Here is a 14,129-nt window from a genome sequence, read left to right on the forward strand (position 1 = left end):
GCCACTCTGATTTAGGTTGACAAGAACACTGCTTCTCACAGCCAATACGTGAGAAAAAAGAAAGGCTATTTGTGCAATTAAAAGGTTGGAGGAACATGAGAGTGAGAAACTGTTCCCACCTTACTAGAAGAATTTTGACTTTACTGGAAAATAAGATTTGAAGATTTCTAGTAAGTGTATTGTCGAAGGCTTTCACAGGCGGCATACGATGGCTGGTGTGGGTCTTCCGGGCTGTGTGGCCATGTTCTTGAAGTTCTGTTTCCTAACGTTTCGCCAGCATCTGTGACCGGCATCTTCAGAGTGCAGGAGCACAGACAGGAGCACAGAGAGAACTGCTCCGGTCTGTGCTCCTGCACTCTGAAGATGCCGGTCACAGATGCTGGCGAAACGTTAGGAAACAGAACTTCAAGAACACGGCCACACAGCCCGGAAGACCCACACCAGCCATCGTTTCTAGTAAGGTTGGAACAGATGATCTCTAGATACAAAGCTGTAGACAGACTGTAAACCCTGCCTGTTCAGGTATGAGTCCAACGCATCTCGCCACCGTTTCTAGGCATGACATATCAATAGATAGAGATCATCAGCTTTGCCCCCCAGCTAATGGCGATATGTTTTCTTGACATCCATATGGAACATAATCAAACACTGATTACTTTCTGATAAACATGTTATAATTCAGGCTATAATTGAGACAGATATTAAACTACACATTTATACATATGGGACCTGGATTGTAATAAATGAGAGATGGCTTGCTTCACTGCACATATGCAGAAACACACACATGCACACGCACACACATACGGAGGACATTCCATAATGTAACCTATGAGTGAGTTGAATGTGAATGTGAGACTAACATGATTTGTGGATTCCATTATGATTATATGGCAGCAAGAAAGGGTTGGGGGAATTTCTGTGCCCCAAAGTGATACAGCTTAGACCGCTCTCTCCTGACCTGGTATTTTTCCAATGTTTTGGGGTACAACTCTCTCCATTTCAGAATACCGGGCACATGGGTTGCAGTTTATGGGATTTGTTCAAAACATGTAGACAGCACTTGGCTGGGGAAGGCTGAATTCGGTGATGCAAAATGTTCAAACTGGTAGGAAGGGCCAGAAGATTTTAAACATGCACTGTAGTTTGCAAGGTTGTATGCTAAAGGGTTGTTGTAGCAGTCTGCAGCAATCACCCAATTTGGATGTATGGTGGCCTATTGGGTTAGGATTCCTCTCTGTGAGGCTGCACAGAGAATCAAAAAGTCCACAGTTCAAACTTGGTTGCTCTCATCCCCAAGACATCATCTGCAACATTATGACCTACTTTATAGCATTATTGCAAGAATCAGAACTACAGATGACTGAAATAGCCATAGCATCCACAGGAAGGAAAATGGGGGCTAGTGATATCATATCCCTCATGACATCATCAGGCAAAGGATGCAAAATATGCAATTTGTAGGTACTAATGAAATGTTCATGATGAAGTGAGGAGACTTCAGACTCCCACCTTTCATCTCTGGTGACAGCAGGATGACCCGAGGGTGACCTTATGATTGTTTTTGCAGTTTTAAAGAGGGTTGATTCGTAATGTTTATTTGCAAAGAAATGGAAAGGGATTAAAACTGGTAAGGACCTTCAAGGGAAAAAGAAGGAGAAAGCAATGCTACGTCTTATCAGCATAGCAGCACCACCTCAGTTGCTTCGCCTCTCAGGGCCTGGGTGTGGCATTATTAATCCCACAGCCAAAGGGAAGCCCCTGGAACCAGGATGGAGAATTCTCTCATTAAAGTGATACTAATCTCTCAATAAAGAGAACCCATTAAGGTGTCTAACCACAATGCTGGGAACCTTTGTGGGGCATGATTTTTTTTTCTCTCCGTCATGATGGAAATTCCGGCCTGACTTTGGCCTGACAAAAGATGTGATAAGCAAGAGTCTAAAGCAATAAGGAAGGAAAGGGATAATAACATTCTTGCCGAGATCTCCAGTGACACATATTTTCATCAAATATATTATCAAATATATGACTGTTTTAACTAGTGGCAAGGCTAAAAAAAAAAAAATTGCTTTATTATGTTATTTATTTCTTTGCATTAATGCAATTCACCCCACTGAATCCATATTTTGTGAACCCTCTAGATTTCTTTTGATGGTTGAGATGAAAACCGAGAGGGGAGGGGATAGCAGTTGAATTAGGGCAACAGAAGGGAGGGGGGAAAAGAAATAAGCACCAGAAAGAGTGGATAGATGAAATACTAGCTTACGTGCCAAATAGTTGTCCCAGCTAAAACCCACTGAGAGTTCCAAGTGATGCTGATCAATTTCTTTTCACATTTTTCAGGTAATGCTATGTCAAAATGTGTATGTAAGTAATCACTAATCCAATAATTTTGATTTAAAAAAAAAAAAATCTTTTACATTTTCTTTTCTTTCTTCTTTTTTAGGAGGAGAAGACTAACTTACAGTGAAATGTTCAGGTTTGAGCAACAATACTTTTCAGCCCAGACAGGGGTCCCGAAGGACTTTATGTCCAGAGAAGTGCACAGATAGTGAAGAAGTGGCTTAGTAGGCCCTGTGGAGCTTTTTAGTGATTAAATAAAGTGGGAAGAGATCCTTCATCAACCTTCTACATACCAATCAAGGGGAAAAAAATCATGCAGAGTCTGGCTTGAGGAATTCCTTCCAGCCTCTTCGCGATGCAGATCCTTTGCCAGATTGAGCACCCGTTATCATGTCTGAGATTGTGAGATTGATAGATTCAGTGAAGTCAGGAGAGCCCCAGGCTCTATCTGAACTAATGAAAGCAAATTGTGAATGGTCACACACACACACTTGGATCTTTGTTCACTCATGTAAATTGTATAGGCCCATATTCCCAAAGATTAAGAAATAAGAATAGAGTTACAAAAAAAGATCCAGCTATCATTCTATTCATCATTTAAACATCATTAGTAAACTGCAGGCCAGACATCTGAGCCACAAATTGTTAGATTAGCTAGAATCAGAAGTTATACCTGGAGAGGAAGAGGCAGAATTTAGGGAGGGATGTTCAGCAGTTGACTATATATTAGTTCGGCACCGTTTAATAGGAAAATGTGTTTAAAAATTATGTCTGCCTTATTTGTAGCCTTCTTTGACTTTGATTTGCGTTTGATTCAAATTTGAGAATTCCACAATTATTATTTTTTTCCTAATGCCAAAATGATATCCTGAATTTTAATTAGAAACTGCAGTGCCCAAAACAGTGGTGAGAGTATAATTACTTATTGGCTTAAGAAGCCATTTGCTCCATCTCGACAAACTTCACTGGTTCTAAAAGATGAGCATCAATCCACCTTAAAAACAGAGGTAGTAAAGTCCTTAGCTGCCTACGGATTCACAGGAGGATTTATGTTTTCCTTAGGAATACAACAGGACTGGACAAGTTCAATGAAACAGGATGGCAGTCGTGGGATATCAAGAGAAAAGCATTGGAATATCCAGCAATAAGAAGAACTAGGTAATGTATATGGCATCTGCAGAGTTTTTATCATCACTTTCCCTTCCTCAACCCTGCAAACCGTTATTCGGAGCTAAGTATAATACTCTTCCTTAAGCAGTTCTGTAAATGAATAGAGAATTTTAATTATACAGTTTCCATTGTATGTTTTAATTGTATCTGATCTATGATAATAAATCAATAAGATGATAAATGTTCCTATATTTTTATATATGCATTGTAGCTCAATTTTAATCATTCAGTTCGGCTGTTACGGTGTTCTATTTCATAGTCTACTCTATTTTCAATTCATATAGTGTTAGTTTTAATGTGAAGAACTTTTGTTTAAAGATCGCAGTGGCTTAATAGTACAGTAATTTGTTGGTAATGCTAACTTGATCTCTAAAGTTTCATGGTTATTACTGAAATGGTTGTAATTTTTAATGATGTGCTTTTACAGTGGCCGGTAGCCAAAATAAAGGTACGATCATCTCCAATCTTTCTAGCAGCGGTGGTCATAGGAGGTGTCTATATTTTCTTCTGTGTAACAAAGTAAAATGTGTGTATTTGTATGTGTGTGCGTGTGTGGAAATGCATGCACTTCTGCTCCCCCCTCCTATTGCATCTGTAGGTGTCTGTAAGTGTGCATTGAGAAGAACAGGGTGAGCTGCATACAATCCACTCTGAGTCACATGACCAAGAGGTGGCAGGAAGGGGCTGAGAATGGATCTCATCCTGATGATGTTCCAAAACTCCTTGAAAAAACTTGCCTGCTTACTGAGCCCCTATCAGTTTGTTTTGGTGGGCTGTGTCTGCTTTCTCCAGACATGCGTGCTTTTTTTTTCTTTTTCATTCATTGTTCTTTCATTGTTTTAAGTGCAAGCCACTCAGAGTCATTTGGAGTCAAATTGAAATAAATAAAATGGAGGAATTGGCAGGGTTTGGAGAGGCTGCTCAACTTGCCTCCCCTATAAGGATGCCTTTGGGAAGTTTTTCTGTATTTTTTTTTTCTCCAGACCCTGGTCAGCCCATTTTCAAACTGTATCTTTGTTCTGCTGGCTTCTCCCCCTCCACCAAATGTGGTCCCATTCTGTTCAGTTTTCAAAGAATTATCCTGATGATCAACAGATAGTGAGATGAACAGAGTCCTCAGCCCCTTTACATAATTTCTTTCCAACATCCCATTGGGTTGGAGAGAATAAATAGTAAGTGCTATATCCCAGGCCCATCAAGGTCCCTACCTCCAAAGAAGGACAAATACTAATTGAATTCTGCTAGCATTTCTCCTGGCAAAAATTCCTCTGTGGTGACACCCCCCTCCCAGTCTTTTGCAGGCATGTGAATCCACCTACTCATAAGTATGAGATGTGAAGCAAGAAAAAATGTTACAGATCAATCACCTTGCAATGGTGAGCCATGTGCCTCCTGCTGTACAGTGCCTGTCCAAAGAGAATAAGAAAAATGTCAGATGAGAAGCAAATGAGGTGTGTGAAAGGACCTCCTTTCCAAGCTGTACCACAGAGTGGGAAAAAACACAGAAAAGAGAGTCTTGACACAGGGTATTATAATACCCTTGGTTGTTGAGTTTTTCAAGCTATCTCCATAAGTCTTGTCACCCATTGCTCATGGAGAGTCAAGATGCTCCATGAGTCTTGTCACCCATTGCTTTGCCATGTGGGTTCCAACTGAAGGCCAGAAAAGACACCAGAGAAGTTTAGCAGAAGGGCTCAAATCTGGGACTGAGCAGGGCAAGCCAAGGGCACCCCTACTGTTTGCAAGAAAGGACTCAAAAGGGTAATCAAAAAGAATAAGAGAAAGTTAAAGACAGTAGATACAACCTTAAGGGGCCAAGTATTTCCAGGAAGACACAGAGAGAGAGAGAGAGAGAGAGAAAATGGGGCCAAAAAAAAAAGGATAAAATCTGGAGGAAATAGCAGACTAGAACACAGTATGAGATCATTTGAAAAGGTGTATGGGGTTAGGAAGTGTAGTTTTCTGAAATAACCCAGTTAATATGCAGCTAATATTCTTTGGGGTGCTTTCAAAGTCTAGAGTGATTCAGATGGGACACAGCTTTCTACTCTTCAGTCCCAAAATTGGCAGCTAACCTTCTGAGCAATAGTGTCATCCCCAGTCCTATCAAAAATTCTGAGGCGAAGCCTACTGTAGGCTTCTGAATATCCATTGTCATCTTCAAGTGCATTCAGAACATATTAGCTGATACCCTTAAGCCTCTCCCTGTGACCCATGTCTGCACTCCGCATTTCTTAAGCAAAGAAAAAGAATTCCTGCTAATCCCAGTTTGATCACAGAAGTGCAAATTTATTTAATAAGGAACAGAAAAAAAACCTCACTGGGCCACAAGCCAATACACTCAACGGGGGGGAATCAGCACTTTTATGACAGCTATTCATTTTGTCTCTTATTACTCTATTATTCTTGTAACTTCACTGTGAATAATTCCATGCCACAGTGACACATTGATAAAGAATGCATGTCCATGTCTGTGTTCATTTTTATTCACCTTCTGACTTGTTATTTATAGTCATACTTGCATTCAAACCAATTTCAGGGGTAATTCTGCAAGCCTAGTAGATCTGATGCCAAAAATGCCACTTAGAGTAAAATTAGGGAAATCTGAAAGTCATCCCTTAGAGAAAAACATCATGTTAATTTGGAGTAAAGGAAAAAAAGGGTATCCATAAGGTTAGCAACATTTCCTTAAATAGCTTCATATACATCTATAATCATACCTTGTTAGGAGGAACTGCTTATCAATTCTGTATCATGATGAACACCAATTGCTAGGAAACATTAGCAAAAAGATGGTGTGCATTCATGTCCTTGTTCACTTCCCACTGACATCTAATTGCACACTATGGGAACAAGTGCTGAAATAGATCTTGCACAGTTCTTCTTTTACCTTTCCAAAAGAAAGTAAGTATCTAATTTATCCCCCTATAACATATGTATATATTTTCTATGGAACTCCAATATCCTTTGTTTCTGCAATGTTATTTAGCACTTATTGTTCTGAGAACAATTTTTACATATTGAGTTTACGCAGCTATCTTTATACATAGTAGAACTTTGTTGAACTTTTCTTGCTGAGATTGGCAGAGGACCAGAGAGCTTGCTTACTGCTGCCATCTGTACAAGGTTCACTTTGGCACATTAAGGAAGTTTGAAATAAAGATGGATAATCAATATGGGGTAATAATAGCATATAGGAGACCTGATCTCTCTTTTTGTCTCTAACTCATCTTCATGTGGGAATGAGCAAACTTCATGCTACAAACATTGCTTATAATGAAGGTGATAGAGACCAACTATTGGTGTATCTTAAAAGATCCATTACCTCTATTTTTTGTCTAATTCATCTCTGCTTGACTGCAACTTGAAATGTTGAAGGCACCCTAACATCATTTGGGTTCTAGGAATTGCTACTTGATTTAGGATAGTACTTTGGTACTGCTTGGACTGTTTTTGTTTGTTTCTTTGTTTCTCTTAGGCTTTAGTATTAAATATTGGTGGACAACTTCATCTAAAATACTTAGGGTGCATGTGTCTCTAAGTCTTTCTGAATCACAAATGTCTGCTATTATTCTTTTCACATACAGAGAGATTTCTCTTATTCCTCCTGGGTTAATTCTAATGAGCCATATCTTCTGACTATTAATTTGCCTACTTGGTTCCCATGGAGAGACATCAGTGGAACATAAGGGGTTATCAACAGTCTTTTTTCAAATCCAAAGTTTGATCAAGCACTGCCAAAGGACAATCCAAGATTTCATAGAAAGCTGTAAGTGAAGTCAGTCACTGACCTCCAGTGAAGCAAAAGAAAGGAGAAAAAAGAAAGAAAAATGCAAACATGAATTCATTTGAAACAACTGAGCTAAAATTAGGGAATTGGAGTATTCAGTTTCGAGTTTTAAGCTTGTTTAAATTATCTCCAGTAATCAGAAAGAAGAGGAAAACAATATGGCAACTACTACCGGCTTCCCCCAATAATCTCTTTAAAAATGTTGGTTGGATTCCTTCCAAAGAGAATCAAACTGCTTTAACTAATGCATCTCTGGAACATTCTTACTACTAGAAGAAATGAAGTGACCATTAAAATATGAATTTATATTTGTGCATGAAATATTCTTGGTGGCTTGGCTTCATTGTCCGTTCAACCATTACTAGTAATTTATTTACTTATCAATTGGTCTGATAAATAAATAAATAAGTAAATAACCTTCTAATAAAAGGATCGACACTGTACAAGTTGCATATATGTTACAGGGAGAAATAGGTACAGACTATAAGGAATCCCTGTATGTTCAAAAGGACTTTCAGCCTGGAAGGCCACTATGATGAAAACAAAATCCAGGGAACTAATTTCATCTAATTGATGATCCTTTTGTGTTTTAACATTAAAGCAATTCTCCTGAATGAGAATGCAGTCTTCTAGGACTGGCCACGGTTGGGTTAGTTTAAGTGGTGCTTAAGGAGGTGTGAAGTTTTAATTTCTGCCTTTTTTTTTTTAATGTAGCTGTTGCTTAACAACCATCAGGCTTTTTAAAGGCAAAGCCTGTTGTGTCTTGTTTTGTTTTAATGATAGAGTACCAATTTCCTTTAATGCTGCATTATAGTCAACTTATTCTAACGTCTCACACACACACACACACACATACATGCACATTCAATTTATGCATAGAACTGAATAATCTAAAAAGCTAATTGACTCCTGAATGTTAAACAATAAATAGATTAACAAGGTTTTCTTCATTTTTCCACCATTGATTGCCTTGGAATTGTATTTGCACTCTAATTCTTTCAAGGAAGGAAGGAAGGAAGGAAGGAAGGAAGGAAGGAAGGAAGGAAGGAAGGAAGGAAGGAAGGAAGGAAGGAAGGAAGGAAGGAAGGAAGGAAGGAAGGAAGGAAGGAAGGAAGGAAGGAAGGAAGGAAAAATAATTTTGCCTTGCACGGTTACAAGTTGAACAGTAACTGAACGCAAGGTTATGATTAAAAAGTGAAGAATTAAACATTTCACATGAACAACTATAAGGTTTCCATTTATTTGTTTATCTATATGAAGCTAAATGTCATCTGCTTAAAAAGCCTTTCTTTGTTTTTCTAAACTACATCTGAGCTGTGTCATGTTTACTGATCACAGATGGTCCACTCATCTTTTGCACACGCCTATCCTTTCAGAGTAGAAGGCTTGGCCCATTCAGGCACTTTGGTTGTTTTTATCAAATCTTGAAATGTTTGCACAGATTGTCTACTCAAGGTCATGTTTCCCAATCCTGAAGAATTGAGGTGCATTTTAAAGAGGTGATTCTGCATTGGGAACTTACTTTTTAAAGAAATGCATGAAAGAAAAACAGAATAAAATCAGGAGTATGAAATGGTCTTAACTGTCATTCTTTTGGATGAAACTGTCTCAAAATTTCAAAACTTAAAAGCAGAGACCGATGTTGCTGTTCTAAAACTGGACAATGTGACCATTCATGTGACACACTGGCTTTGTAACCTTTTATCTCCTCCCAAGTCCATTGCAACGATCTATGAGATACTAGGCCATTTTAACAACTTGGAGTGTGAAGACTAAGAGAATGAATCTACCAAGTTCATTTGGCATTTATGTGACTTCTGTTCTCCCTTTCCACTGCATCACACTGAATGCTAGTAACAAATAAAAATCTTCTATTTGCTATAATCCTTGCCGTATAGATAACCAAACTCCCTTGCAATACTAGTTATATGTGTCCGACAAAAAATCAAGAGGAGTCTGGTAGCATCTTTTCTGGCTAACAAATTTTATGAAAGATGTAAGCTTTCGTGAGCTGTTGCAAAGATGTCACAAGACTCCTTCTGATTTTTTGCCACCGTAGATTAACACGGCTCTCCTCTCACAATGTTTCTGACTGTGAACCCTTCTGTTCCCCAAGGCTGACAATCTGAGACCTCAGGATTTCATGCAGGCCCCAGAAATCTTGAGTGTGGACCTTGATGTTCCTCAAATAGTGGTTAACCATTTATATTTTTTAAAGGTACAGAGTGAAAAAAATGTTAACTACACAAGGAGTAAGCGTATAGTACAGGTAGTTCTGACTTATATCGATTTGTTCAGCAACTGTCCATTTGTTCAGCTGAAAAAATGGACTTAGGATTGGTCCTCAAAGTTCTGGCCATTGCAGCGTCTCCATGGTCACATGATCACGATCTGGGCACTCGGGTACCTGTCTCACGATTACAACATAGCAGCAAGTCACATCAAATTATTACCATTTGTGATCTTCTCTGCTGGCTTTCCACAGTCAATGGGGAAGCTGGGAGAGAAGGTTGCAAGTCACTCTAGTAAGTGAGTCCCTCTGCTTTTTCTCCCAAGGAGCCCGCTACAGAGTAGAAGATCCCAGGGATCTCGTACTCTGTCGCATCCCCACCTGCCTGCCCTCCATAGCATGTGCCTGCTTACAGCATCCCCCTTCTGTTGCCTCTACCAGCCCTCCTGCAGCCTCTACTGATCTGCCTAAGTTCCCCGTGGGCCCTCCCACATCCCTGCAGCTCCGCCCACACTCCCTAGGGCCTGCCTGCAGCACCCCATCCCTCTGCAGTACTCCCCATGGTACCCCCTACCCCATGTAGTACCCCCACTCCACCCTCTGCGTTCCTTACTTGAGACTCCTGCATCTTCCTGTTTAATGACCCGTGCATCCTGGGGCTACAATGACAACTGGGATTGCCGGCATTGCCACTCCTAAGCAATGCATTCATGTGACATCATGCTTTATGACTACATTGCTTAGCGACGGCAATCCCAGTCCCAATTGCCATTATAACCTAAGGACTACCTGCATCAGAATTCAGTTAAATCAGATGTTGTCGTTTTCTAGTCTGAATGCACTCCTTTGTCTTAGTTCTTACTTTTTTGAATTTGACCCTTGGAAGGCCGCACAAAAGCTAAGTGTGTCCTTTGCCCCCTCCAACTTGTGAACAAGGAGATGAGTGTGCATCACAATATTTTGCATTGTTAACAGATGGGCTGTCTCAGGTCGATACCTCACACTGGTCTGATCAGTCTGGAAGTGAACTCTGAATTTTTGTTTTGGTCCTCTTTCTTTGGTCCACTTATTTTGGCTTTCTAGAAAGTACACAAGTATCCATTTCATCTTCCAAGAAAATGTTGCAACCATGACTAATAATTTTTATAGGATGTTTAGTATGCAATGATCCTTGCAGCTTATGTGTCATTCATCTTCATAACAAATCTGTCATATCACGGAGGCTGAAGCCACATTGGACAATCTTCTCTTGCTCTAGCACAATTCAGCACATTATTACAAAGTCGATAGGATAGGATAGGATAGGATAGGATAGGATAGGATAGGATAGGATAGGATAGGATAGGATAGGATAGGATAGGATAGGATAGTGGCAGAGACGGTGATATAAAGTATTGACATTTAAAAAGCAGGGATTAGACTTATTTCTGTTTGGAAATTGCTTTATTTTTTCTTTTTTTTGCTTGGGATTGCAAAATGCCATGTTGACTTGGGGTTTTGGTAATTATTAGATTTCAGGATTAGAGAAGTATTCTGTATGGGTTATATTTTTAGAGTAAAAGATGTATGTATTCTATATTTGTATCTGCAACAAAGAAACTCAGAAGTCACCTATTCATTCTCTCTCTTCTTTTCTTTTCTGCACTTGTAACTTTATTTCTTTTGCTCTGAACTTTTCTTTCTCTTTGTTTTTTCTGTTTCCTTATATTTTATTCTTTATCGAAAAATAATGTTTCTTAAAAAAAAAAAAAAAAGGTGGATAGGATGGAGTTAGAGAAAGTGCCCTTAAAAATGTAACTTGAGATCGGAAGCAATGATTTGCATAGTTCTGGTCTATTAAGAGATCAGAGTTCAGGAACAGTGCTCAGACTCTTCATGCAGATGGTCGCAAGCTTAGGCCACAATTTGGAGACATCCCATCGGAAGACACATAATAAGCTAAGTGATGAATAACCTGTTCTGGTAAAGCAGTGTCCTACATTCCTAAGCACTTTTTTTTAACGGTGACTTCTAACCAACCTTCCCCCCAATCATTTATTTTTCTGCTACAATATGAAGCATTTCAAGCAGCTTAAACACACCCACCCACACCCAATTCTAAAGTTGCATAGTTCCACACAAGGATAAGCTGGTTACCCTGGAAAAAAAAAAAAAAGCAATGGATATTTTTTGTACTTGAGTTCATCACACACCGGACGTGCATTGTTATCCGCCGTAGTTTCCAAAGACTGTTTATATATGTAGGGCATCTTTACACAGAAGTTGCCATCCAAAAAGAACGGGGTTTATAAAATGTCAAAGCAGACAATAAAACCCACTGACCCTTAAAGCAGAAGTGAAACCACAACTAATTGTCAGTAAATAAAATGAAGCAATTGCCAGATAAGTGCTTGTTTAAAAAATAACTGTCTTCAATAAGAACATTTTTCAGTGCAGAATTAAGCCTCTGCACGTGGGACATCCAGCAATAATATGCTGCATAATGTATATCTAAACACTTTGTAATTGCACATTATCTTGTATATGGAAAAATAATAGGTTCAACACTTATCTGCCCAAATAGATTGTGGTGTTATTTATGTATTTGGCTCCTAACAGGAGTGTGAAGCAACTCAAAGAATCGCTTGCTGGAGATAAATGAATCCATCTATTTCTGCCTTGAATCAGTTTTGCATATGTTAATGCAAGTGCCATTTTTGTATTGCTTTACTAGAAAACATTTAATATGTTTGCATCACAGAATTCACCAATGGACTCAGCCTGAAATATAACTGCAATTCATTCTATATATTCATCCAGGATCAATGCATAAAACTTGTGACAAACCAAAAGATTGTCACTGAGATTTTTTTTTTCTTTTAAGTTTTCTTAACAGCTAGTTTCTTGTGATTTTTTTTTCTGGAAAGGTCATATTTCCATAGATGCATGGTTCACTTGAGGAGGCCACAGTCGCTCACAAAATTTTATGCCTTTTAATAAAATGTGTTAGTCAGAAAAGGTGCTACCAGACTCCTGATTTTTAGCACAAAATAAGCACATTCGTTCATAATAACTTCAATTTAAAATGCAAAAAAATGTTACTTTTCAGGAGTGAAGGAGCTCAGTTCAGTACTTCACATATTGAAATTTAGCCACAAATTGAGGATTTGTGTGTGTCAATTTTAAACCAGATGTTAATTCACTCAGCCCTCGCACCCCATAACATTGGCTGGGGAATTCTGGGAGTTGAAGTCCACACATCTTAAAATTGCTAAGTTTGAAAAACACTGACATAGAGGGACGTTAGTCTTACCTGACAAAACTCGGACTTCTGCTTCGTTTCCAGTTCTTGAACTGGCAGGATTTTTTGCAAGGCATCTGTATATTCCACTATCCCCTACTTGAATTCGACTGATTTGTAAAGATCCAGAAGGCAAAATTGCCACTCGAGTGTCACCAGGACTCAGAAGCAGATCTTCTTGGTTCCTTTGCCAGTGGACTGTAGGCATAGGTTCACCAACAACTTCGCACTTTAATAAAATGGTGTCACCTGCAAATGCTGTGATAGAGTCTGTCTGGGACAGAAACCTCAGTGGACCTGCAGAAAGGTAAAGATAATTGAAATTAAGAAAGAATATAAACCTAGAAGCCCCCCTCCCCACCCCACCCTCCACACTTTTTTAACATTTTATTTGTTGTTTTGGCAATTTTAGTTAATTGCCCTTCAACCATAAGTGATTTTCAAATATTTATTTTTATAATAATATTCAGCCTTTCAACCAAGGAGACTTGGTGGTAATGCCATTTCTCAAATTATAATTCAACTAAAACCAATTAAAGTCCTAGACTAAAACCATACAGTCAAGTTTATTTTGTGTGATGTATTTTCGAATTTTGCTGGTCATTGACTGAATAAAAAGTATTTCAATTTCCTCAATATATATTAAACATAATAAATAGAAAAAATTCAGATCACAGCAACACAAGTTATAAAAGATCATCCTGATAAATGTTCTTAAAATATGAGAAGTCAAATCCTCTGAATAAAGCTTGGTTTCTCTAATTGGGAAAAGATTGGATTAAGGGAGCATATAATAGTTATCTTTGAATATATCATAGGAACTGTTGCAGAGATGCATCAAAAATGTTTCAATTGCTCCTGGGAAAAGAAGCAATGTCTTGGCTGATGTAGTATACCAAACCCTAATAATTTTTTCTTCTGGCTTTTATTTATCAGGTTATGTGAAACCTGCCAATTTCATCTTATTCAAAATCATGGCTTAACAAATAATGACTTAATGCAATATGCCAGTTCAGTCAAAGGATAGTATTAGTAGGACAATAGATATGGGTAAAGATGAAAAGAAAATTCATAATGGTAAACATTATTTGACAGCAGACACTATTTGCTGGAAGCGCTGAAGGAAAAGCAGAATAACCATCTGTTAGGGACACAGAAATACACTGGAGGTCCAAAGATCAGTGAGCCTCTTTCTAAAGCCTCTTCTGTGAGATTTTTATACCAAAAAAATCTGTGATGAAATTTGAATATATCTAAGAAAATTATCTGGACTCAATTACAGCACTGATAGGGAACAGATAGTTTTCTGGGGC

General features: G+C 38.6%; 1 protein-coding gene across 1 annotated transcript in view; it reads right to left on the reverse strand.

Moving 5' to 3' along the window:
• DCC (DCC netrin 1 receptor) overlaps window positions 1-14,129 on the reverse strand; it is a 603,623-nt gene that overhangs the window by 479,757 nt on the left and 109,737 nt on the right. The window contains exon 4 of the mRNA XM_088152996.1: window positions 12,829-13,113. Coding sequence (XP_088009122.1) covers window positions 12,829-13,113 — 285 coding nt within the window. The remainder of the gene's footprint in view (window positions 1-12,828; window positions 13,114-14,129) is intronic.

The sequence above is a fragment of the Python bivittatus genome, unplaced genomic scaffold (genome assembly GCF_059951505.1).
Source record: "Python bivittatus isolate LINGU-HERP-01145 unplaced genomic scaffold, Pbiv_v1 ctg000570_np1212, whole genome shotgun sequence".
NCBI classification, from domain to species: Eukaryota; Metazoa; Chordata; class Lepidosauria; order Squamata; family Pythonidae; genus Python; species Python bivittatus.